Source organism: Rhineura floridana, chromosome 19 (genome assembly GCF_030035675.1).
Source record: "Rhineura floridana isolate rRhiFlo1 chromosome 19, rRhiFlo1.hap2, whole genome shotgun sequence".
Classification (NCBI taxonomy): domain Eukaryota; kingdom Metazoa; phylum Chordata; class Lepidosauria; order Squamata; family Rhineuridae; genus Rhineura; species Rhineura floridana.
In genome coordinates, this window is record NC_084498.1 from 19,364,036 (window position 1) to 19,385,398 (window position 21,363).

The following is a 21,363-nucleotide window of genomic DNA, read 5'->3' on the forward strand; positions in this document are numbered from 1 at the left end:
AGGCTGGGAAAGAGTCCTGACTGGATCCCTGAAGAGCAGTTGCCGGCCCATGTAGACAATCCAGATTCAGGTGGACCAGCGATCTGACTCCTCTAAGGCAGATTCTCCTGTTCTGTCCGAACCACCTTCAGTTGTTACAAATATACAAGTCTTGAGTTTGAGTTGTTCTCCCCTGGTCATTGGGCGCAAGCAGAGGAGATTTCAAGCCTCCATTCCTGGAGAAACCATGGTTTGTGGCTCCACCTTCAGCTGTTACAAATGCACAAGTCAAGTTGGTGTTGTTCTCCCCTGGTCATTGGGTGCAAGCAGAGGATATTTCAAGCCTCCATTCCTGCAGAAACCATGATTTGTAGTTCCATCTAAGCTTAGCAAAGCAGCAGATGGTCTCAAGCTAGGTTATCAAGCTAGGATCATAGCAGAAAGCTGGTGCAGCATGGCAGACGATGGGAGTGAATGACAATTCAAGGTGCCCTTGGTTTGAATGTTGCCTCCCTCAGCACCCTTAGGCAAACCGCTCTCACGGCCTCATTCCCCCTCCCCCACCGCCACCACCACATGAAAAATGGCAGATACTTAATGCTTTGCTTATAGAGTTGTTAGGAACTTGCCTTGCACTGAGGCAGACCATTGGTCCAGCCAGTTCAGGGATGCCTACTTTGACTGGCAGCAGCTCTCCAGGAATTTGGACAAGGAACATTCCCAGCCCCACCTGGAGATGGTGGAGATTGAATCTTGGGCCTTTTGCATGCAAAACAGATGCTGCGCCACCAGGCTGAACCCCTACAGTTATGAGGGTTTCGGCTAGATAATGCATGCACAGCACTATGAAACACTTGAAAGCACTTTGCAAATGTGAGTATGTCTTAATCATGGTTATTATCATCACCATTGCTTCACTGCTGACCTTGGACATGCTCCAGTACGGGCAGAAGACCCCAAAGGTTCGCCAAGACCCAATGGTGGCTGGTGTCCACTGGGATTCGTAGGGCAGATGGCAGGGAGCCCAACAGCAGGTTGAGCTAGAGCCAATGGGAGGCAGAGCCAACTCAGGGTAGAGACACACTTTCTATTATGCCAGTTCCAATGCGTCTCTACCTCTCTTTTCTCAAAACAGGGGTGCATGATGCTAGTCAAATTCTGCCCCTTTTTACTCTTAAAACCTTGTCGGAGCAGCTCCTCATCAGATCAGCTTCAGGGAGGTTTCGCAACTGATTGGTAGATCGACCCGTTTGCCTCCCAGGTGCGGCCAATGGAAACACTTTGCTGCAGGTTCAGGCAGAGACAGTGACTGGCCCCACGCTTTGCTGTGGGCGGTCCTGAAAGGTCTGAAGGCAGTAGCGGGAAAGGGAGGTGTGGCCAGCAGAGGGCAGAGTGGCTTCAAAACACAGCCAGAAAAACCATCCTTGCTGCTTTTGAAGTGACTAGTGTGTCTGCAGCCTCAGTCTCATTTGGTCCCCATCTTCCTCCTCCCTGCTGAGTTCTACAAGGGCAACACTGAGACAGAGGAGGAGGAAACTGGCAGCCGGGACCACCCCCCTGGGATGATTGTAAGTAAAAAGGTAGGCACCACTTGCCCTAATGAACTACCCTCCACTGCCAAAGCCCCCTTTGAAAGGGCTGGACCCACAATTTGTATCCAAATGTGGGATCTTTGAACTGCCTTCAAGTTGATCCCGACTTATGGCGACCCTACGAATAGGCTTTTCATGGTAAGCGGTTTTCAGAGGGGGTTTACCATTGCCTTCCTCTGAGGCTGAGAGGTAATGACTGGCCCATGGCTGTGTGGGAATTTGAACCCTAGTCTCCCAGGTCCTAGGCCAACACCTTAACCACTACACCACACTGGCTCCAATCTAGGCCACTCTCATTGTAACATGCAACTAGAACTGGATTGGGGCCTGGGAGGTGGGACCATAAGAACATAAAAAGAGCCCTGCTGGATCAAGCCAATGCCCCATCTAGTTCAGTATCCTGTCCTCCAGTGGCCAACCAGATGCTCTTTATGGGAAGCTCGCAATTAGGTCCTGAGCGCAAGAGCACTCTCCCCTCCTGGGGTTTCCAGCAACTGGTATTCCAAAAGTGGAGGCAGAGCACAGCCATTGTGGCTTGTAGCCATGATAGCCTTCTCCTCCCTGAATTTGTCTAATCTTCTTTTAAAGCCATCCACGTTGGTGGCCATCATTGTCTTCTGTGGGAGCAAATTCCACAGTTTAACTATGCACTGTGCGAAGCATTTGCTTTGGTGTGTCCTGACAACGCGTCCACGGAGATGCAAATCCTAGTCCACATTTGTGGCTGCCTCATCCCAGAACTCATTTTTGTTTTCCTTCCAGGCTTGGACCCATAGCATGGGCCGTAGCCTATGCCAAGTAGACCCACTGAAACCTGATGAACACAACTAACCTGGGCCCATTCATTTCAATGGGTCTACTCTGCGTAGCACTGAGTTGGACACAACCCCCCATAATCGGATGTCTCTCGGCTCACTCTCTGTAGGCTACGAGATTTTTCTTTTCTGTGTCACGTTTGGTAACTGTTTGCTTATTTTTCTCCCGTCAGGAGAGATGGTGCTAAGCAGGCACTGGGCCCGTCCACCCATTAATCAAAACCAGCAAGTACTCTACGGGGAGACACAAAACCTCTGTGTGCGTTTCTCCCATATTTCTGAAGCAAGGTCAGCAGGAGGGCGGGGGGCGGGGGGCAGCGAACCTCTGGTTAGATTAACATTTTATTCAGAGGCCTATTTATCAAAGTCAGGACTAGCGTGAAGCGGCACTGGCAAAGAAAAATGGCTGGGTGACCAAGATACATATACACACACAACTGTATTCGACTAAGTCCTGCTTGCGGTAGAAATTAATAAACCTCGGTTAGTCAGTTCTGAGATGAGGCAGCCACAAATGTGGACTAGGATTTGCATCTCCGTGGATGCGTTGTCAGGACACACCAAAGCAAATGCTTCACACAGTGCATAGTTAAACTGTGGAATTTGCTCCCACAGAAGACAATGATGGCCACCAACTTGGATGGCTTTAAAAGAAGATTAGACAAATTCAGGGAGGAGAAGGCTATCAGTGGCTAATTCCACGAAAAATGCAAATTCCATGCTAGGATTTATTAGGAAAGGTATTGAAAATGAAACAGCCAATGTCATAATGCCGTTGTATAAATCTATGGTGTGGCCGCATTTGGAATATCGTGTGCAGTTCTGGTCACCTCATCCCAAAAAGGATATTATAGAGCTGGAAAAGGTTCAGAAGAGGGCAACCAGAATGATCAAGGGGATGAAAGAGGCTGGACGGTCATCTCTTGGGGGTGCTTTAGCTATGGTTTTCCTGCATGGAGCAGGGGGGCTGGACTAGGTGGCCTATGAAGTCCTTTCCAAATCTCAAATTCCATAATTTCTTGAGTGGAAACAAAACTACTACATATCAGAAGCTGGATTCATGTGTGACTGGCGCATGTGGTGAATCACTGAACTTCAGGTTGCAACAGTGAAAAAGCTTCTGGACAGACTCCGCCCACCCAAGCTAACTATTGGAACTTACTGGGCAAGAAGGGGTTCCTCTTCTAGCTGAGGCTTGCTTGAGCAACAAGGTCTTCCTTGGGCATGATCTTGTATTCTTGGCTTGTCCTTCACGCTCGACTTTTGGCTTGTCAGTTCTGACCACTAGCTTATCTCACAGCTCCTACCTCAGCTTGCTGCTCAAGGTCCAGCCCTGACACAGTCGAACACATCTGAATAATCTAGTGTGTGCCCACAGTGGGAAAAAAGGTGAATTCCATGTTAGGGATCATTAGGAAAGGGACTGAAAATCAACATCAATTCCCACAATTAAAGAGTGGTATGGCAAAATACAGGAGTATGCATTGATGGCAAAATTAACTCATTATGTAAGATTTAGAGAACATAATTATAGAGAGAGTGTGTTTTTGGTTAAGTGACAGAACTTCTTTTATTATTATGGTGGTATAAATGGGATACTTCCAAACAATACTTATGTTTTTTTTCTGTATTTTGATTTGTTAAATTAAGTTTGTTTATGATTGTGCAATAAGCCTGGCTTGCATTGGAAATAAAGGTAAATTATTTTTTTTAAAAAGAAAAAGAAAATCAATAGCAATATCATGACACCTTTATACAAATCTGTAGTGCGACCAAACCTGGTGCGACCAAACGTGGAATGTAGTGTGCACAACTCTGGTCCTTGCACGTCAAAAAGGATACCGTAGAGCTAGAAAGGGTGCAGATAAAAGGCAACTAAAATGATCAAGCGGTAGAACTCCCCTACAAGGGAAGGTTACAATATTTGGGGATTTTTTGTCTGGGAAAAAAAAGGCAAGTAAGTTATGGGGGATACAACAGATGTATATAATTATGCATGATGTGGAAAATGGTATGGAAAGGTTTTTTTCCTCCCTTCATGGAAACTAGTGGGTCATCCACTAAAGCTGGATGATGGGAGATCCCAGACAGACAAAAGGGCACAGCACATAATCAAGTTGTGAACTGGCCACCACAAGAAGATGGCCATCAACCTGGAGAGCTTTAACAGGGAATTAAGCACAGAGGAAAAGGCTACCAAAGGCTTTGTTGTTATGTGCCTTCAAGTCGATTATGACTTATGGCGACCCTATGAATCAGCGACCTCCTAGACCATCTGTCATGAACCACCCTGTTCAGATCTTGTAAGTTCAGGTCTGTGGCTTCCTTTATGGAATCAATCCATCTCTTCTTTGGCCTTCCTCTTTTTCTACTCCCTTCTGTTTTCCCCAGCATTACTGTCTTTTCTAGGGAATCATGTCTTCTCATGATGTGTCCAAAGTATGAGAACCTCAGTTTCCTCATTTTAGCTTCAAGTGATAGTTCTGGTTTAATTTGTTCCAACCTCCAATTATTTGTCTTTTTCGCAGTCCATGGTATGCGCAAAGCTCTCCTCCAACACCACACTTCAAATGTGTTGATTTTTCTCTTCTTTGCTTTTTTCACTGTCCAACTTTCACACCCATACTACTGGTCATGATAACTATTATATAGTAACTCTAGCATCAGGGGCAGAATGCCTCTCTGAATTCCAATTCCTAGGGCTCATCAGCAAGAGAGAGCTATTATGCCTATCTCCCGTTCGTTGGCTTCCCATAGAGAACAGGATGCTGGACTAGATGGGTGCTTCAGTCTGATCCAACAGAGATCCAGGATGTGGTGCAATGGTTAGAGTGTTGGATTACGACCTGGGAGACCAGGGCTCCAATCTCAACTCAGCCACTCCGCTCACTGCTCTCACCCACCTTGGGCCAGTCACTAACTCTCAGCCAAACCAACCTCACAGGGTAGTTGGGAGGACAATAAGGAGAAGGGAAGAGCCATGTACGCTACCACTGAACGCCTTAGAGGAAAGGTAGGGCAGAAACGCATTTGTAAATAAATAAATGAAAATCCTTCACTTGTTTCTGTAATGCGGACATGCTGTCAGCACGGAGCACACAGAAAGATTTCCTCCCAGGAGCATCTGTGTCTAGTGAGGGTAGCTGTGTTAGGGGAAGAGTGCGCAACTCCATTATCAAAGGATGTTTACCCATCACAAGCATGTAACGTGGAGAACGAAAAGCTGGTTCACACTGCCAGAGCTTAATTACCCCAGTTACTGAGATATTGGGGATTCTTCAAAACGCCTATTATAAAATAATGCCCAGTGCCTGGTTACTGAAGGTTTTACCACATCCATCAGTAGAACACCACGATTTTGTAATTCACCTCCTCTGTCTGCGAGCAGGGAGGGGGGGGAATCCAGACAACTGATAATAATATATAAAAATTATCGTGAGAAAACGACAAAGCAAGCCTAGGTACCCCCCCTTTGTTTCACTGTTTAGGATTTTGCACAAAGGGGATTGTGGCATTTCGTATAAGGGGGCCATTGTCCTGGAAATAAAATCTCTATTTCACCTTTCTTCTCTGGCCGTGATCAATAGGAGGAAATTAAAGTCCTGGCTTGAAAGGGGGGGAAGGAACAAACTCGCTTGCTAACCTAGTGATGAAAGATCAGGTAGTCAGAATACAGGAAGGGAAGAACAGGTGAGGCTTGAGCGCCATCTCTTGGATGCTGCGCTGAAGCGCTGCTAAGAAAGGCTTTCTCAGGCCCACAAAAAACTCCTTCAAAACTCAACACACAGGACATTTTGTGGAAGTAAAACAACATAGAAAGTTAGCCAACCACTAATGAAATCAGTTATATTTCATAAATTGTTCTGCACATGTCTATCCTGGCATCTGTGATAGAAGCTTTAAGATAGGGATGGAGAACATAGGAATACCATACGAACATAGGAGGCTGCCATCTAGCTCAGTATTGTCTACACTGACTGGCAGCAGCTCTCCAGAGTTTCAGATAGAAGCCTTTCACAGCCCTACCTGGAGTTGTCGGTGACCTGGGACCTTCTGCATGCAAGGCAGATTCTCTACCCCTGAGCTATAGTCCTTCCCCAGACAATCTGTGGTCTTCCAGATGGTTCTTATTGGACTACAGCTCCCATCATCCCATCACCATTGGCCTTACCAGTTGGGGCTGATAGGAGCTGGAGTCTAATATTTTGAAGACCAGAGGTTCTCCATTGCTTCTTTAGGAGAAGGACTATGTCACACTCCTAGGGATACCCTCAGGGGTTAAGGTACCAGTACCAAAAATATCAGTTTCTCACCAAAGTACTGACCAACAGAGACAGGGTTTCTGGTGCAGCACAGTCCAAAGGAATCATGGTGAAACACAAGGAATCCATGCAGGTCAAAACATAAACCATAAGCAAGATGAATCAAGAGCTCAAGGTCAATATCGCCAGGTATTCAACAAGGCAAGGAGACATAACTAGAGGCAGGAACAAGGAGGCAGAGACCTGTGGTGTTTCCAGCAACCAAAAAGTTCAAGAAGGAGGCCTTATGTACTCTGGCCTCCTAAATGACACCTTAACCACCACTCCTGGCAGTGAAGGAATATCAGGGATTGCTTATTCACGAGTAGACCCTTCCTCATGAGCAATAGCGTGGTGGCAAATTCAGACGTGCAGGGTCACTTCATGATAGTCACAGCCACACATCCCCTTTTTTTGCTCCTCCGTTGAGAATGAGAGCCTTCTCCCACAACAACAGACATCCCTAGGGGCCAATAAGCATGAAAGGGGACAGTGTTAGCTGCTGAAAAGCGTCTTCTCAGTGGCTGACTCACCTCCTTTCACTCTGATTGGCTCATAGGACACTGGAGACATTGGGACCCTGCTGGGACCCTGCTCCCCAAAAATGAAGGGGTCTAAGACCCCCCAAGACCCCAGATGACTACACCGTTGCAGCAGGCCACAAGCTCTAGGTCTGTAGATGTATACTGTGCTGCCGCTCTACTGCCTGGCCCCAAAGCTTCGGATGCCAGTGCTCTCGAGAACTTATCTTTTTACTCTGACATTTCCAGAGGTTCCTCCTTTGATACCAACCCAGAGGGGTTCTCAAGAGGATCCTCAGCATTGGGTTCAGGGGGACCTGCCTGCTCTTCAAGGTCCCTGACCCCACTGGGTGTCTTGTTCATCCTCTGAGGACTCAGGCTCTGACACCAGATCAGGGCTAGGCATAACAGGCCGTAGCTCAGCGGTAGAGCATTTGCTTTGCGTGCAGAAGATCCAAGGCCACTGGCAACTCCAGGTAGGGCCAGGAGAGGCTCCTGCCTGAAACCCTAGAGAGCCGCTGCAGGTCAGTATGGATCAGGGGTTCCCAAACTGTGGTCTACATTGTGTGGACGGTATGGAGCTAGATGGTCCAGTGGTTTGATTTGGTATATCGCAGCTTCTTATGTTTCCATGTTCCTAACTCAGGTTCTGCTCGCTGGCTTCCCATTGGGGCATCTGGTTGGCCACTGTGACAACGGAGCACTGGACTAGATGGTCCGTTGGCCTGATCCAGCAAGGGTCTCCTTAGGTTCTTATGAGCATTTCCCTTCCAAATCTCCCTCCTTCGTAGCTTGCCATCATTAAGACTCGGCGCCAGGGATGGGGGAGGAATTTGATTCATTTCTCGTCGATAGCTGAATCTGTCAAATCTGCACTTTCTGAAACGATATAACTGAAGCGCAGCCATGCTTCGAAACCCACACTCGTTTGAATCCGGCAATGCAGTTCTCCGGCCAGACGATGATTACAAAATGCATATATTAAGAGGAGAGCGTACATAAAAAATATTTGTGAAAATAACATGCGAAAATGCATTAGGAGAGTCTGCTCGCAAGAACGGGCACATGAGTTAAAACTACATACAAAGACACGTTTAGTAGGAGAAATTCGCATTAAAATATTGAAGAATTTTCATAACGGTTGTTTCAGGATTCACAAATTGCTGCGGAAACGTGGAGGACTGAATTTAAGATTGGAAAAATGAGCAACGGAGAGAACTGAAATTGACTGATCCATCCCTGCTTGAAGCATTCAAGATTGTAATGTTTTCCCAGCACCCTTTCCAACCCCATACAGAGTAGAAGCAGCCTTCAGCCACATGCCAATGAATCACACCATAGCCTAGAACAGTTGGTAAGTCCTGGCAAGGCAAGTAGAACCGTAAATCTATAACCCACACTTCTCCAGTCATCTCTGGGCCCCGTGCGCCTGTCATGCTTACTTGACTGTATCGGGTCAGGCAGGAAGCGCTGGTGATTTGAAAAGCACTAATTCAGTCACTCTGCTAGGTGTGATTTATCCTTTTATTTTGTAATGAGTTTAAGATGAAAGATTCACAAAAGGTGGATTCAGCAATTTTGTAAACACTTCTATATTTCAATATTATTTTTAACTTTTCTCATAACCTCCAACATTTCACAGCGAAAAACAGAGTCTCGTTTGTCAGGCGCTTTGTTTTTTTTTAAAAGCAGATTTTCCAACTGCACCAATTCTGGATCAGACACCCCACACTGAAAGAGAAAGCAAACAAACACAAAATGTCATTTGCTCCTTGCTTAGACCCTGTACCAGTGGCGTTTTTTTCTAGGGGAGTCGGGAGTTCTTAACTACAATACAGTGACGATTCATTTTTGAATCTAACTTAGCTCAGTAAGGCACAAAAACAGGAGTACGTTAAGGGTATTTTCAAGGATGCAACAAAGCATTACCTGCCTGACACTGAAGGTGAAGAGGGAGTTCTGGCCAAAAGGAAGAAGATACTTTAGTATGGTCTGGGCCGTTTGTTTTAAGTATGGGAACTGAGTGCATTCTGCCCTTATATAATTTGTGTACATGTTGTCTCCAACATTGCCTGTCCTTTAAGTGCTTAATGAATACATACACCAAACGTGTCTTATTTCCACCCCGTTTCTCAAACTGAACATTAACTGCTTTCCAACTGCACAATCTTTTCCCCAACTCCACATTTTGTGTCCAACTGCAGACTAAAAAGCAAAACCATGGTGCATTCAGACAGCAGCTTAATCCATTTTCCCCAAAATTTATTTACCTGATAATTTCCACATTCTATCTGATCTTTCACCTGACGTAAAAGCCACTTCTGGAAATCCAGTGGAGTATAGTGAAAGGTTTGGAGTATAGTGAAAGGTTCATTTCCATGTTAGTTGCTTCCAGAAAAAAAATCTGCTTGCAACCCGATTAACCCTCAAAGCCATGGGAGTAAAGTGATGAAATTTGGGGCAGTATACCAGCAAGCAATTCTGTCCCACCATTTCCAGAGGGAATCACAGGGGAATAGAAGTGCGCATGTGCAGAAAGAGTGGGGGAGTAGCGACATGCCCAATGATGTTCACTGTTGTGTCACACAACACCCACTGGTGTGAATGAAATTTAGCACAGCATGGCAGTATAGCGATCAAAAAGCCACAGTTCCATAATGCAACAGGTACCGCAGTGTGAAAGGAATGATAGAAATCAGGACAGAAGCGTTGCCATTACACTCAGTAAAACTGACACAAGAAACCCCATGTCTAAATGCAACCCTTCTCACTTGCAATGCCCCCATCTGTTGGACTATGTGGTTCAACTCGAACTGGTGGGTTGGGTCTGCATGGGGTTAAAAAGAATAGATAGAGAGGAGACCTCCTGATTCCTAGGCTATTCCTATCCTTCGATCTCCTGCTAACTGTTTCTTACTGTGTAAACTGATACTCTTAGGATGCTGACCACGTCATCTGGCTTCTTCTTCCTTCTCTTGAGAGAGAGAGAAGACATCTTCTCTTTGTCTGTCTCTCTCCTAACACCATGAGGGCAAACACTAGGGTTAGTGTTTGCATCTCCAACTTAGCTAGTTAGCTAGATATAGAACTCTTTCCTATCAAGTATGTACTTCCAGAATAAAGTAGTTCTTTCTTATTTTGAAGCTTAAAGTCTCAGTGTGACTAATTCCAGGGAAGGTGTAATATTTAGTAAAGATTCAAACACACAAAGCTCACTCAGGTGCTTCTTGCTGCTCTGCAACACCATCCACATTCTCAGAGGGAAGCCCGGAGGATGGTAACAAGAAAAAAAGCCTTCTCAGTGGTGGCCCCCAAATTGTGGAACAATCTCCCTGATGAGGTACGCCTGGCGCCAACATTGTTGTCTTTTCGGTGCCAGGTTAAGACCTACCTCTTCTCCCAGGCATTCTAGCATTTTAGCATTTTAGTATTGTAGTATTTAGCATTTTAGTATTTTTAGTATTTTAGTATTTTAGTTTAGTATAGGTTTTTTGGAAATTTAATGAGTTATGTTTTAAATTGATTAATGTGTGGTTTTTAAATTGTATGTTGATATTTTGATGTTGTGAACCGCCCAGAGAGCTTCGGCTATGGGGCGGTATAAAAATTTAATAAATAAATAAAATATAAAAAAAGAATTACTGCCTGAGCATGTCGCCCACCTTATCCACCACCAACTGAACATTGCTGAAGGCTGCGCAAGGTCTGCTACATTTGTTTCAAAACTGTTGTTATATGCCTTCAAGTCGATTACGACTTACGGCGACCCTATGAATCAGCGACCTCCAAGAGCATCTGTCATAAACCACCCTGCTCAGACCTTGTAAGTTCAACTCTGTGGCTTCCTTTATGGAATCAATCCATCTCTTGTTTGGCCTTCCTCTTTTTCTACTCCCTTCTGTTTTTCCCAGCATTATTATCTTATCTAATGAATCATGTCTTCTCATTATGTGTCCAAAGTATGATAACCTCAGTTTCATCATTTTAGCTTCTAGTGATAGTTCTGGTTTAATTTGTTCTAACACCCAATAAAATAAATAATAAATTAATTTGTCTTCTTCGCAGTGCATGGTATGCGCAAAGCTCTCCTCCAACACCACATTTCAAATGAGTTGATTTTTCTCTTATCCACTTTCTTCACTGTCCAACTTTCACATCCATACATAGAGATCGGCAATACCATGGTCTGAATGATCCTGACTGTAGTGTTCAGTGATACATCTTTGCATCTGAGGACCTTTTCTAGTTCTCTCAGAGCTGCCCTCCACAGGCCTAGCCTACTGATATTATATATTTTTGTTTTAAAATGACTGGTTTGGAGCAAAGTCATCCCATTTGCACAAGGGCCTCCGCTTGTGCAACAGAATTTCCCCTCCCTCTCCTCTCCCCATGTGTCTCCTACCTCCCCATCTACTGCAGAGGGCTGGGGGGGAAATCAATTGGGGGACACGACAGGGAGAGAAGAGTAAGAAGAAGTTCCATTGTGCAAGCAAAAGTCCTTGTGTGAACAGGATGATCCCGTTGGATGCAACCCATATTTTGATTAGTTTTAAGTCTACTTGTTCTTAAAGCTTGAGAACTGTATGAATATGAAAGTTTATGAGCGCTATGAAACTTTATGAAGATATTATCAATATTTTACATTGTGTTACATAAACTGCTTGGAGGTTTTTTGCGGACGGTGGTGTGTGTGTGTGTTCTTTATGCTACAATCACACATCGTGCTCCCTTATAAAAGCCAAGACAGTACTTAAATTTTGTAGGTTGAAGATAAGTTGGGGCAGAGGGGGAACAGAATTATCCTTTTAATTGTTTTGTTGCAGCAAGATTATGTTGTGCTAGATAGGGGAAAGGCTCTTCAATGCCTATTCAAGAGTGAAAGAAGGAAGGCAGAAATATGTTGATGCTTTTAGACAGAACTAAGCAATGTTTATTCATTGAACACCGGCATAACAAAGCACATGCTTCATAACATCCAAAATATTTGGACATTTTACTGCTTCCCTGGGCTTTCGGGTTTTCAGCTTAGATCATACTGTGGTATGATTCATGTCCTCCTAGTGGTGTTCAGCTTTTATTAGGGTGAAGTAGGATTTGTCTTCTTTATTTTTCTTATTGGATGAACAGATTTAGACATTTTTATTCTAGTGTATTTTATGTATTTGGATTTTTAATGGCTAACAAGTTGTTTGGCATTTTACACATTTGTAAGTCACAGACTTTTTTTGTAAAAAAATCAATGAATAAATGCAACAACAAAAAATAATATTTATTTGAGATGACATCATGTATACCAAATTATGCATCTAATACTTTCAGGTTTTCTATTCCTTTCTGTTAATTTTCTTTTTAAATATGTATGTTTTCATAAAAATGATTTTAAAAAGAATTGTCTGCAATTTGTTAGCAGCAATTCAAAATATGAAATGGCTAGCTCTGCCCAGTTTGAGGTGGGACCATATTTATTCCTTGTTTGTTTCTTGACTTTCTTCCATCTTGGAGCCCAAAGTGGCATGCATGTGGTTCCTGGGTGGGCGGTCACTCAATCCGTCTACTGGCCAGACCCACTTAATTTCAGTATGGCTGTTACTGAAGAGTAGCAAAAGGCAACTGAGCAACATTTGTGTGCGTTCAAATCCTTACTAAATAGCACATCCTCCCTGAAATTAGTCACCCTGAGACTTAAGCTTAAAATAAGAAAAAAGACTTTATTCTGGAAGTGTACACTTGATAGGAAAGAGTCCTACATCTAGCTAAGTTGGAGATGCAAATGCTAAGCCTGGTGTCTGCCCTCATGCTGTGAGGAGAGAGCCAGACAAAGACAAAGATGTCTTCTCTCTCCCTCAAAAGAACAAAGAAGAAGCCAGATGTAGTCAGCATCCTAAGAATATCAGTTTACCCAGGAAGGAAGAGTTAGCCGGAGATCAAAGGATAGGTGCAATCTAGGAACCAGTAGGTCTCCTCTATATCTATCCTTTTTTAACCCCATGCAGACCCAACCCAACAGTTCAAGTTAAACCACATATTCCAACAATTGTGACCTCGGGCTTATCCACACAGAGCATTTCTTCATGCTAAAGACACTGTTTTTACCTCCATTTTCTGTTTGCACCATCCACAGTAAGGGCTCCATGCCAGCTGCAAACACAGTGTTTTCTATTCACACTGAGGGGATCAATCATGCAGGTTCCGAATGACCACGCCCTCTCATTTTACATTTCCACTCCCTCTGGTTGTTTGGCAACCAAGCATGCTGCAATGGGTTCCTTTTTTAAAAAAAAACCCAGAAGTACAAATATCTATGTTTTCCCTGGTATGATACAGCTGAAATATAAATCTTTGTTTGAGCAGTGTCATGCTTTTGCGCACAAGTTGAGGGGGGTAGAAAATAAAGGCACCATTTGCAGCAACATAAAAATGCTAGCAGAATGGAGGAGAGCAGACAGAAGTTGCTTCTCAGCCCTCAGGAAACAAAATGAACAAAGGGAGAAGGAGGGAGTAGATGTGGAGAGAACAATTGACACACCCACCTAAAAGCATCAGAGCAAAGTGTCTGCAAGCACTAGAGATACAGAGTGAAGATGTTTTTTCTTTCCTTTTTGTATTATCAGAGGATTGAGTTAGTACAGATTTACAGAGGGGAAACTGTGTGATAGCTTCTTTTTGCCAGTAATGTCATGTGAACTATGTGAATTAAAAGGGGATGCAAGTAGCACCAGACACACAGTAAATCACAGTGTAAATGAGCCCCTCATGTGCCTTCAGACCACACCCTGGGAGCATACTGTTTGTGTGCATGCAGCTGTGAAAAAGGCAAATTCCATGCTAGCGATAATTAGGAAAGGTATTGAAAATAAAACAGCCGATATCATAATGCCATTGTATAAATCTATGGTGCAGCTGCATTTGGAATACTGTGTACAGTTCTGGTCGCCTCATCTCAAAAAGGATATTATGGAGTTGGAAAAGGTTCAGAAGAGGGCAACCAGAATGATCAAGGGGATGGAGCGACTCCCTTACGAGGAAAGGTTGCAGCATTTGGGGCTTTTTAGTTTAGAGAAAAGGCAGGTCAGAGGAGACATGATAGAAGTGTATAAAATTATGCATGGCATTGAGAAAGTGGATAGAGAAAAGTTCTTCTCCCTCTCTCATAATACTAGAACTCGTGGGCATTCAAAGAAGCTGAATGTTGGAAGATTCAGGACAGACAAAAGGAAGTACTTCTTTACTCAGCGCATAGTTAAACTATGGAATTTGCTCCCACAAGACGCAGTAATGGCCACCAGCTTGGATGGCTTTAAAAGAAGATTAGACAAATTCATGGAGGACAGGGCTATCAATGGCTACTAGCCATGATGGCTGTGCTGTGCCACCCTAGTCAGAGGCAGCATGCTTCTGAAAACCAGTTGCCGGAAGCCTCAGGAGGGGAGAGTGTTCTTGCACTCGGGTCCTGCTTGCGGGCTTCCCCCAGGCACCTGGTTGGCCACTGTGAGAACAGGATGCTGGACTAGATGGGCCACTGGCCTAATCCAGCAGGCTCTTCTTATGTTCTTAGTGTCACGAATGTGTGCCAGTAGGGGTGGAAGGATCTGTTCCCTCAGTGTCTCATTTGTCCAATTTTAAATTCAGTTCTCCACATTTCTGCAGCAACATGTGAATTTTTTAAAACCAAAAAAAAAATCCTCATGCACATTCTTCAGCATTTCAGTGCATATTTCTCCTAATAAAAACCATTTTGGTATCAACTACGGTACAAATTTTTGCAAGCCATTTCTCCTAATATATTGCATTTTTGCATGTTGGTTTCATGAATACATTCATTTTTATGCACACTTTCCCCTAATATATGCACTTTTGTAAGCATTGTTTACCTGGAGAACTGCATTGCAAAATTCAGACGAGTTTGGATGTCGAAGGATGACTTAGATTTGGTTAAAGATTTTAAAACTAGTTTTTATACTGACAATAGTTTTAATGACAGTTTTGCAAATCGAGCCTCTACTTTGTAAATATTTATTTTATAAGTGAACTGTTTTGTATTGTTATTGCTGGTCTACGACTGAAATAAATTATTCATTCATTCATTCATATTGTTTTAGTAAGTGTGACTCTGATAAATTCACCTTTAAATGTGAACTGAATTGAATTTCTCCTCCATCTCTATACAACGCTACGGACAAGATGCATCCACGCTCTGTTCTGAGATTTAACTTCAAAGATGCTCTGAATCCATGGTATTTGCAACTCCCACCAACAATATTTTAAAAGGTTCCCCCGTTGCTTTCACAAATGGTGTTTGCCATGTGGTTCATTTTATTTAGAAAGGCCACATCCCATTATGCTCAGCAGATTATGAAATGCAATAGATACATCGCATGAGATTAAAAACAAGGCCTGCCCTATCATTGGGTAGAGTGAGGTGGCAGCCTTAGGCAGCATGTAAAAATAAAAATAAGCAGCAGCAGTAACAAAAACCCTTCCTTACAACAGAGACAGCATAATACAATTTACAGCTCAGATTTTTTAAAGCCCAGAGTAGTGCAGTGTCAGGGCATTGGGGGATGTGTAAATGGTGATACCCGGTACTCGGCATCAGAGTGCTGGGGAGGGGAAGTGGATGAATTGGGGGGCTATGGCAGACATCAACAGTAGCAGGGTCCTCAAAGCTGTTCAAGGATGCTGTATACTGATGCGAGCCCTGCCCTGCTCTGATGCAAAAGAACAGCCCAAGGTAGGGGAGGAGGGAAGGAAGGAAGGAAGTAATTCAGAAGCTGCTGTCAACAGTGGCCAAATGGATTTCTTGGAAAAAGCCACCAAGAGTGAGTCCTGATTATCCTCCAGGCCGATGGCAGCAGCTGAACCCTTGTGGATTTTGCTATTCTGCAACGATGCCATCTTCTCCACGCTTCCTGGAGCTAAGCACCCTGAGTCAGGGATCATAAAAGCCTGGCACCTCTTGGTAGCATGGTTGCCACCAAAGGGGTGACACCAAAGAGGTTTCCTCTTTGGAATGCCAAAGGGCAAGAGCACCACCCCTCCCCTTCCATCTGCACAGAATTGGACAATCTTCCAGTAGGAAGAAGAAGGGTTGGCATGCTAATCTTTTTTTGGTTTTTTTTTAAATTTAACAGCTTTCCCATTGATCATTCGGCACCCATATGGGAAAGAGTCTCCCATGTATCTCCATGCTCGTAGATCTCAGTGGCTGTTTTCCTGGCATCCTTGGCTATCCTGTGGAATCTGCGCAGGTAGATGATGACAAGGAAAAGCAGAAGTGCTTGCACAAGGATGAAGATGAAAAGGCAGATCTGGGAGATGAGTGCCACACCACAGTACCAATACTGGCATGTGGAAATGATCTCATCCTCCGACAAATAGCTGATGATCCTGCCTTGGAGATGGGAGGGGGAATAGCACACTACATTCCGGTAAAGAGTCCGGTTCTGCTGCCACTGCAGCCAGGAGCGCAGGTAGAGGATGTTGCAGTCGCAGTCCCAAGGGTTCTCCGACAGGTAGACAGCCCGGAGGTCCTTCAGGTTGTCAAAGAGTCCGTTGGGAATGGAGGTGAGATCGTTGCTGTTGAGGTAGAGGTTGGTCGTCGAGGGCGGGAAGGAGGCGGGGAGGCTGTCATCCGTGAGATCAGTTGACATGCAGTCAATGAATGTGGAGGCACATCGGCAGCGTGGGGGGCAAGTGGAAGTGACGCAATGGAGAAAGGCAAAGAGAAGCAAGAGCCAAAGGAACCTCATCTTCCACCCTGAAAGGTATAAGAGCCACCACTTAGACCAAAGAACCAATGGCACACATAATGGATGAATCACACAAGGGAGTGGAAGGGACAGAATCAACACTAAAGACTTTCTAAATCAGGTATGGGGAACCGGTGGCCCTCCGGACTGAAACCAGCAAGACTGTCTTTTTCTATTGAATGCACAGGAGCAAGGGTTCTTACTTTCTCCCCTTTACCCATAAGTATTCACAGTCCTTATATGTTAGATGGTCACTCACCTAAGCTTGCAGGTTTCCGACTGCAGTTGTCTGAATAGGCAGATTTTAATGGTTGGAGACCCCATCCAAGGATTCTTGGGTCTTGGGAGTAATCAGGAAAATGAATAGCAGAACATTCTCATAATGTTCTATTTACTCATTTCTTACAGACTATAGCTATTAAATGCACTCTACGTAGCCTTGGCCATCATATCAGAATCAGAAATGCCTATCAGAAACAGGTATATTGTATTATACAATATATATAAAGTATAGAAACCTTGAATGTTAAAGTATAAAACTTTCAAGGTACAGCATCTATTGGGCTCCTCTGTTGTAGAAGACGGAGTCCAGGCCCAAAGTCTTACTAAGACAGAGCTACAAAGTAGTTGGAAATGCATACAACACTACTTCTCGCTATCTTATTATTCCCTCCAAATAAATTGGGCATGCAGCACCTGAGTTTGGAATTAGAGGGACATTTGCCTTGACAAGCAAAGGAAACCTCCAGGTTTGGACGCTGTAGACCTCCTCTGCAGCTCTCTTCTGTCCCTTCCCCCCATGATTAGGGCTGCCATAAAACATGATGCTGCCTGAGGCAAAGATGGCACCCCCACCCATGCCATTTCATGTACAGAATGCGAAATTGAAAGAAATTGAAATTGATGGATTTGACCGTCCCTGTCCTCACAGTGCCAGCATAACTCCAACCAACCACCGCCTTAATTTGGCCAGAGGCACACACTTTATTTTTAATATCCACCAGCAGCCATTCCTGCTAACAGATTGCAGGTGGGGTGAAGGACAGATGCTCTACCATTGGCCCTTAAGAAAAAGATCCTAGTCCTCATGATTCTAAGCAATGGGTTGGCTTCAAAAGGAATGTAGGAGGCTGCCTTATACCAACCAAGACATTGGTCCCTCTTTCCCAGTATTGTCTCCTCTGAATGGAAGGCGCTCTCCAAGATTCCAGGCAGGAACCCTACCTGGAGACAGCCAGGACCTGGGACCTCCTGTGTGCAAAGAAGATGCTCTACCACAGAGCTACTGTCCTTCACCTGCAAATAAGGCAGCTCTAGATGGGTTGCTCTTCTGTTGGTGCAAAGGGAAGGGGGCCGTGCCCATTTTTAGGACCCACCCTATTTTCTGTGCTGTTGTTTAGGTTGTGTTTAACTGTTTTTATGTTTTTTAATTGTTGTAACCCGTCCTGGGACCTTTGGGCGAAGGGTGGGTAATAAATTCTAATCATCATCATCATTATCTCTTTTTCCTCCCCCCCCCATCTACACCCACTGCACAATTCCCAAAGGTCTCCCAGTCCTTGGGTGCACCAGCGGGGAGTTGGAGAAGGAAGAGGCAGGGAAACCCCCATCCCATGAGTGCAGCCCATTGAAAGAATTTTCCAAAACTCAAAAACTGTGCTTATTCTTTGATCAGCTGATACTGGTCTGGAGGGGGAAAGCAGTATCCTGATGCTTATTTTGTCATCTCTTGTTCTGCGTGACCAAAATTTGTTGTTGTTATATGCCTTCAAGTCAATTATGACTTATGGCGACTCTACGAATCAGCGACCTGCTTCAGGTGCATCCCTAGAACACTGACACAATGTGGAGTTGAGTGACAATACCAGTCATGTCTCACCCAATGCTATACTTCTGTAGCTCAGGTAGGGATGGCTGAATCTCTCCGTTTCAGCTTCCCTCCTCTCATTTTTGCGATCATGAATTCTCTTTCTCGATATCAGGGGGTTTTTTTGGGGGGGGGGAATTAAGCCCTCACGACAATTCATCAGCATCTAGGGGAAATTTCTCCCAATATACATTTCTTTGTGGGCTATGTTGCATACTATACACATTGTTGTAAAGCGGTTTCTCCTCATATGATGCATTTATGTACTAGTTTATGTATTATAATGCATTTATTTCTTAGTTACTTTCACTAATATGTGCACTTTTATGTACACTTTCCCATAGCACATGCATTTTTACTAATATGTGCATTTTATACACACTTTCCCCTAGTATTACACATTTTATTTATTTATTTATTATCTTATTTATATCCCGCCCTTCCTCCCAGCAGGAGCCCAGGGCGGCAAACAAAAGCAGTAAAAACACTTTAAAACATCATAAAAACAGACATTAAAATACATTAAAAGAAAACAACTTTAAAAACATTTTTTAAAAAGCTTTGAAGACTTTTTTTTAAAAACAAACACTCGCACTCCCCCGTCCTTCCCCTGATAAAGGTCGTCCATCAGGGCGACCGTTTTGAAGGATGGCTACCTTTAGGTTTGCATGTTGTTCCGGGAAGGGCGAATTAGATTAAGTACACTTTTAAACCGGAATTGAATCAGATTTCTCCCCCACCCCTAGATTAGGGGCAGATCACCTGCTCTTCATGAAGAAGGTCCCAGATTCTGCTCTGGGCATTGCCACTTAAAAAGGATCAAGGGAGCAGGTGAAGGGAAAGATCCTTCATCTGAAAATCCTGGAGTGATGCTGCCAGTCAGAGTAGGCCACTCTGGCTTAGATGTTCAAGCAGCCTGACCTGGCATAAGACAGTTTCCTATTGAAATGAAAGAAGCACAGTTTTAGACTTACCACTCAGAGACAGCCTCTCCCCAGAAGGAGAATCAACGTGGAGTGCTAACTGGCAGAGTGAGAGGCAGCAAGTCCACAACTGAGCAATCCTGATAAATCCCCTGCGTGCACCATAAAGATAACGGGAAGCTGGCTCCTAATTCGTCATTCCCTGGAGATCCCACAAGCTTGTCCTGCAAGTAGATGCTTCTTTCCAGCCGACTGAAAGAGGTCAGTTAACATTTACATACCCAGGCGATCACTGCGCACTGCAGGTGATCAGAATGTCTGCTCTGCACAATAAAGGTATCGGGCCTTTTTGCAATAACCTCCCTTTAAATATTAGGTAAGAGCTGCTTTCTGTTGTCTTTTTGGCACCTACTGCAGACCTTCCTCTTCCAACAAGCCTCCTGAGTGGAGACCTTTATCCCAGTCCCTGTCTGTACTGGATGTTTTGAAGATATTTTTATTTTGTCGCTTGTCACCCTGGGCTCCTTTGGGAGGAGGGGCAGGACAGAAATGTAATAAATAAATAAATAAGTTTAACATCACACTAAAAAGTAGCGTCAGGCTCAGGAACACTCCAACTGCGGCCGTGCCAACTGGCTATGGTCTGAAGGCACAAGGCCAGTGCCCTGCTGAAGCTAAGCAGGGTCAGGTCTGGTCAGTGTCTGGATGGGAGACCGCCTGGGAATCATATGTAAGCCGCCTTGGGTTTCATGAAAAGAAAGGTGGGGTATAAATGTAATTAATAAATAAGAAAGCAAAGGTTCTGTATAGGTCACTACCAGTGCAAACCTTTGCACGCTGATTCAGAAGAAAGTTCCAAATGCGGCTTACTCTCTAGCACAGGGATGGGGACCCGGGGACCCTCCAGATGTTGGACTCCAACTCCCATCAGCCTCAGCCAATGTGGCCAGTGGCCAGGAATAATGGGAGTTGTGGTCCAACAACATTAGGAAGGTCACAGGTTCCTCTCATCCCTGCTCAAAGGCTCATTGTTTATGGCTAGCCTATTACTCTGCAAGGGAATTTGATACAAATATATCTTGGGCCTGCCATTCAAACAGCCTGTTTCGGGTGGATGGGAACAGGCTCTCTGCATGGGAAAATCATTATGCCTGTTCATGAAAAGTGCGGCTTCATATATTGTAACAAGTGCAACAGATCTGCAGAGGCTTTCTGCACATGATCCCTCTTAATAGTTTACTCGGGACGGAGACTCATGATGAACGAATGTGTGTCTAATCCCACGAGACAGGGGTGAGGGCAGGAATGATACGAGGGCCTGATGACTCAGCAGCCAAAACCACATGGCATCCTTATTTAAGAATGGAGTTTCGCCACATCCTGTGAAAGAAGGAAATGTGCCATGGAAGAGATGAGCAGCACTGTGCACAGGGCTGGATTTACAAACCTAGCCAGACCTGAGACTAGGGATGGGTGAGAATTTTGATTCGGTTCGCATTTCAAGCAGAATTTATCAAGTTCGCACTTTCCGAAACAATATGAGAATCGAAACACAACCATCCTTCGAAATTCGCATTTGTTAGAATTTTGGGATGCAGTTCGCCAACCAAACAACA

The 21,363-nt window shown here is 44.4% G+C and overlaps 2 protein-coding genes across 3 annotated transcripts in view; both read right to left on the reverse strand.

Annotated features, from left to right (window-relative positions):
* The window catches only part of LOC133373490 (septin-2), a 481,091-nt gene that overhangs the window by 292,845 nt on the left and 166,883 nt on the right, over window positions 1-21,363 (reverse strand). The gene's annotated exons all lie outside the window — the stretch shown is intronic.
* Window positions 15,256-19,864, reverse strand: GP1BB (glycoprotein Ib platelet subunit beta). 2 transcript variants are annotated; one of them, XM_061602778.1, is made up of 2 exons: window positions 19,799-19,864; window positions 15,256-16,965 (listed from the first exon to the last, which is right to left on the reverse strand). In XM_061602778.1, the coding sequence occupies exon 2, from the start codon at window positions 16,955-16,957 to the stop codon at window positions 16,352-16,354; it is 606 nt and encodes a 201-aa protein (XP_061458762.1). In that variant the 5' UTR covers window positions 16,958-16,965; window positions 19,799-19,864; the 3' UTR covers window positions 15,256-16,351. The 2 variants fall into 2 exon arrangements, with proteins under 2 accessions (XP_061458762.1, XP_061458763.1); XM_061602779.1 differs by lacking the exon at window positions 19,799-19,864 and adding an exon at window positions 18,182-18,197.

Coding starts and splice junctions, on each gene's coding strand:
- GP1BB (XM_061602778.1), bottom strand. CDS start 16,957: ATGAGGTTCCTTTGGCTCTTGCTTCTCTTTGCCTTTCTCCATTGCGTC.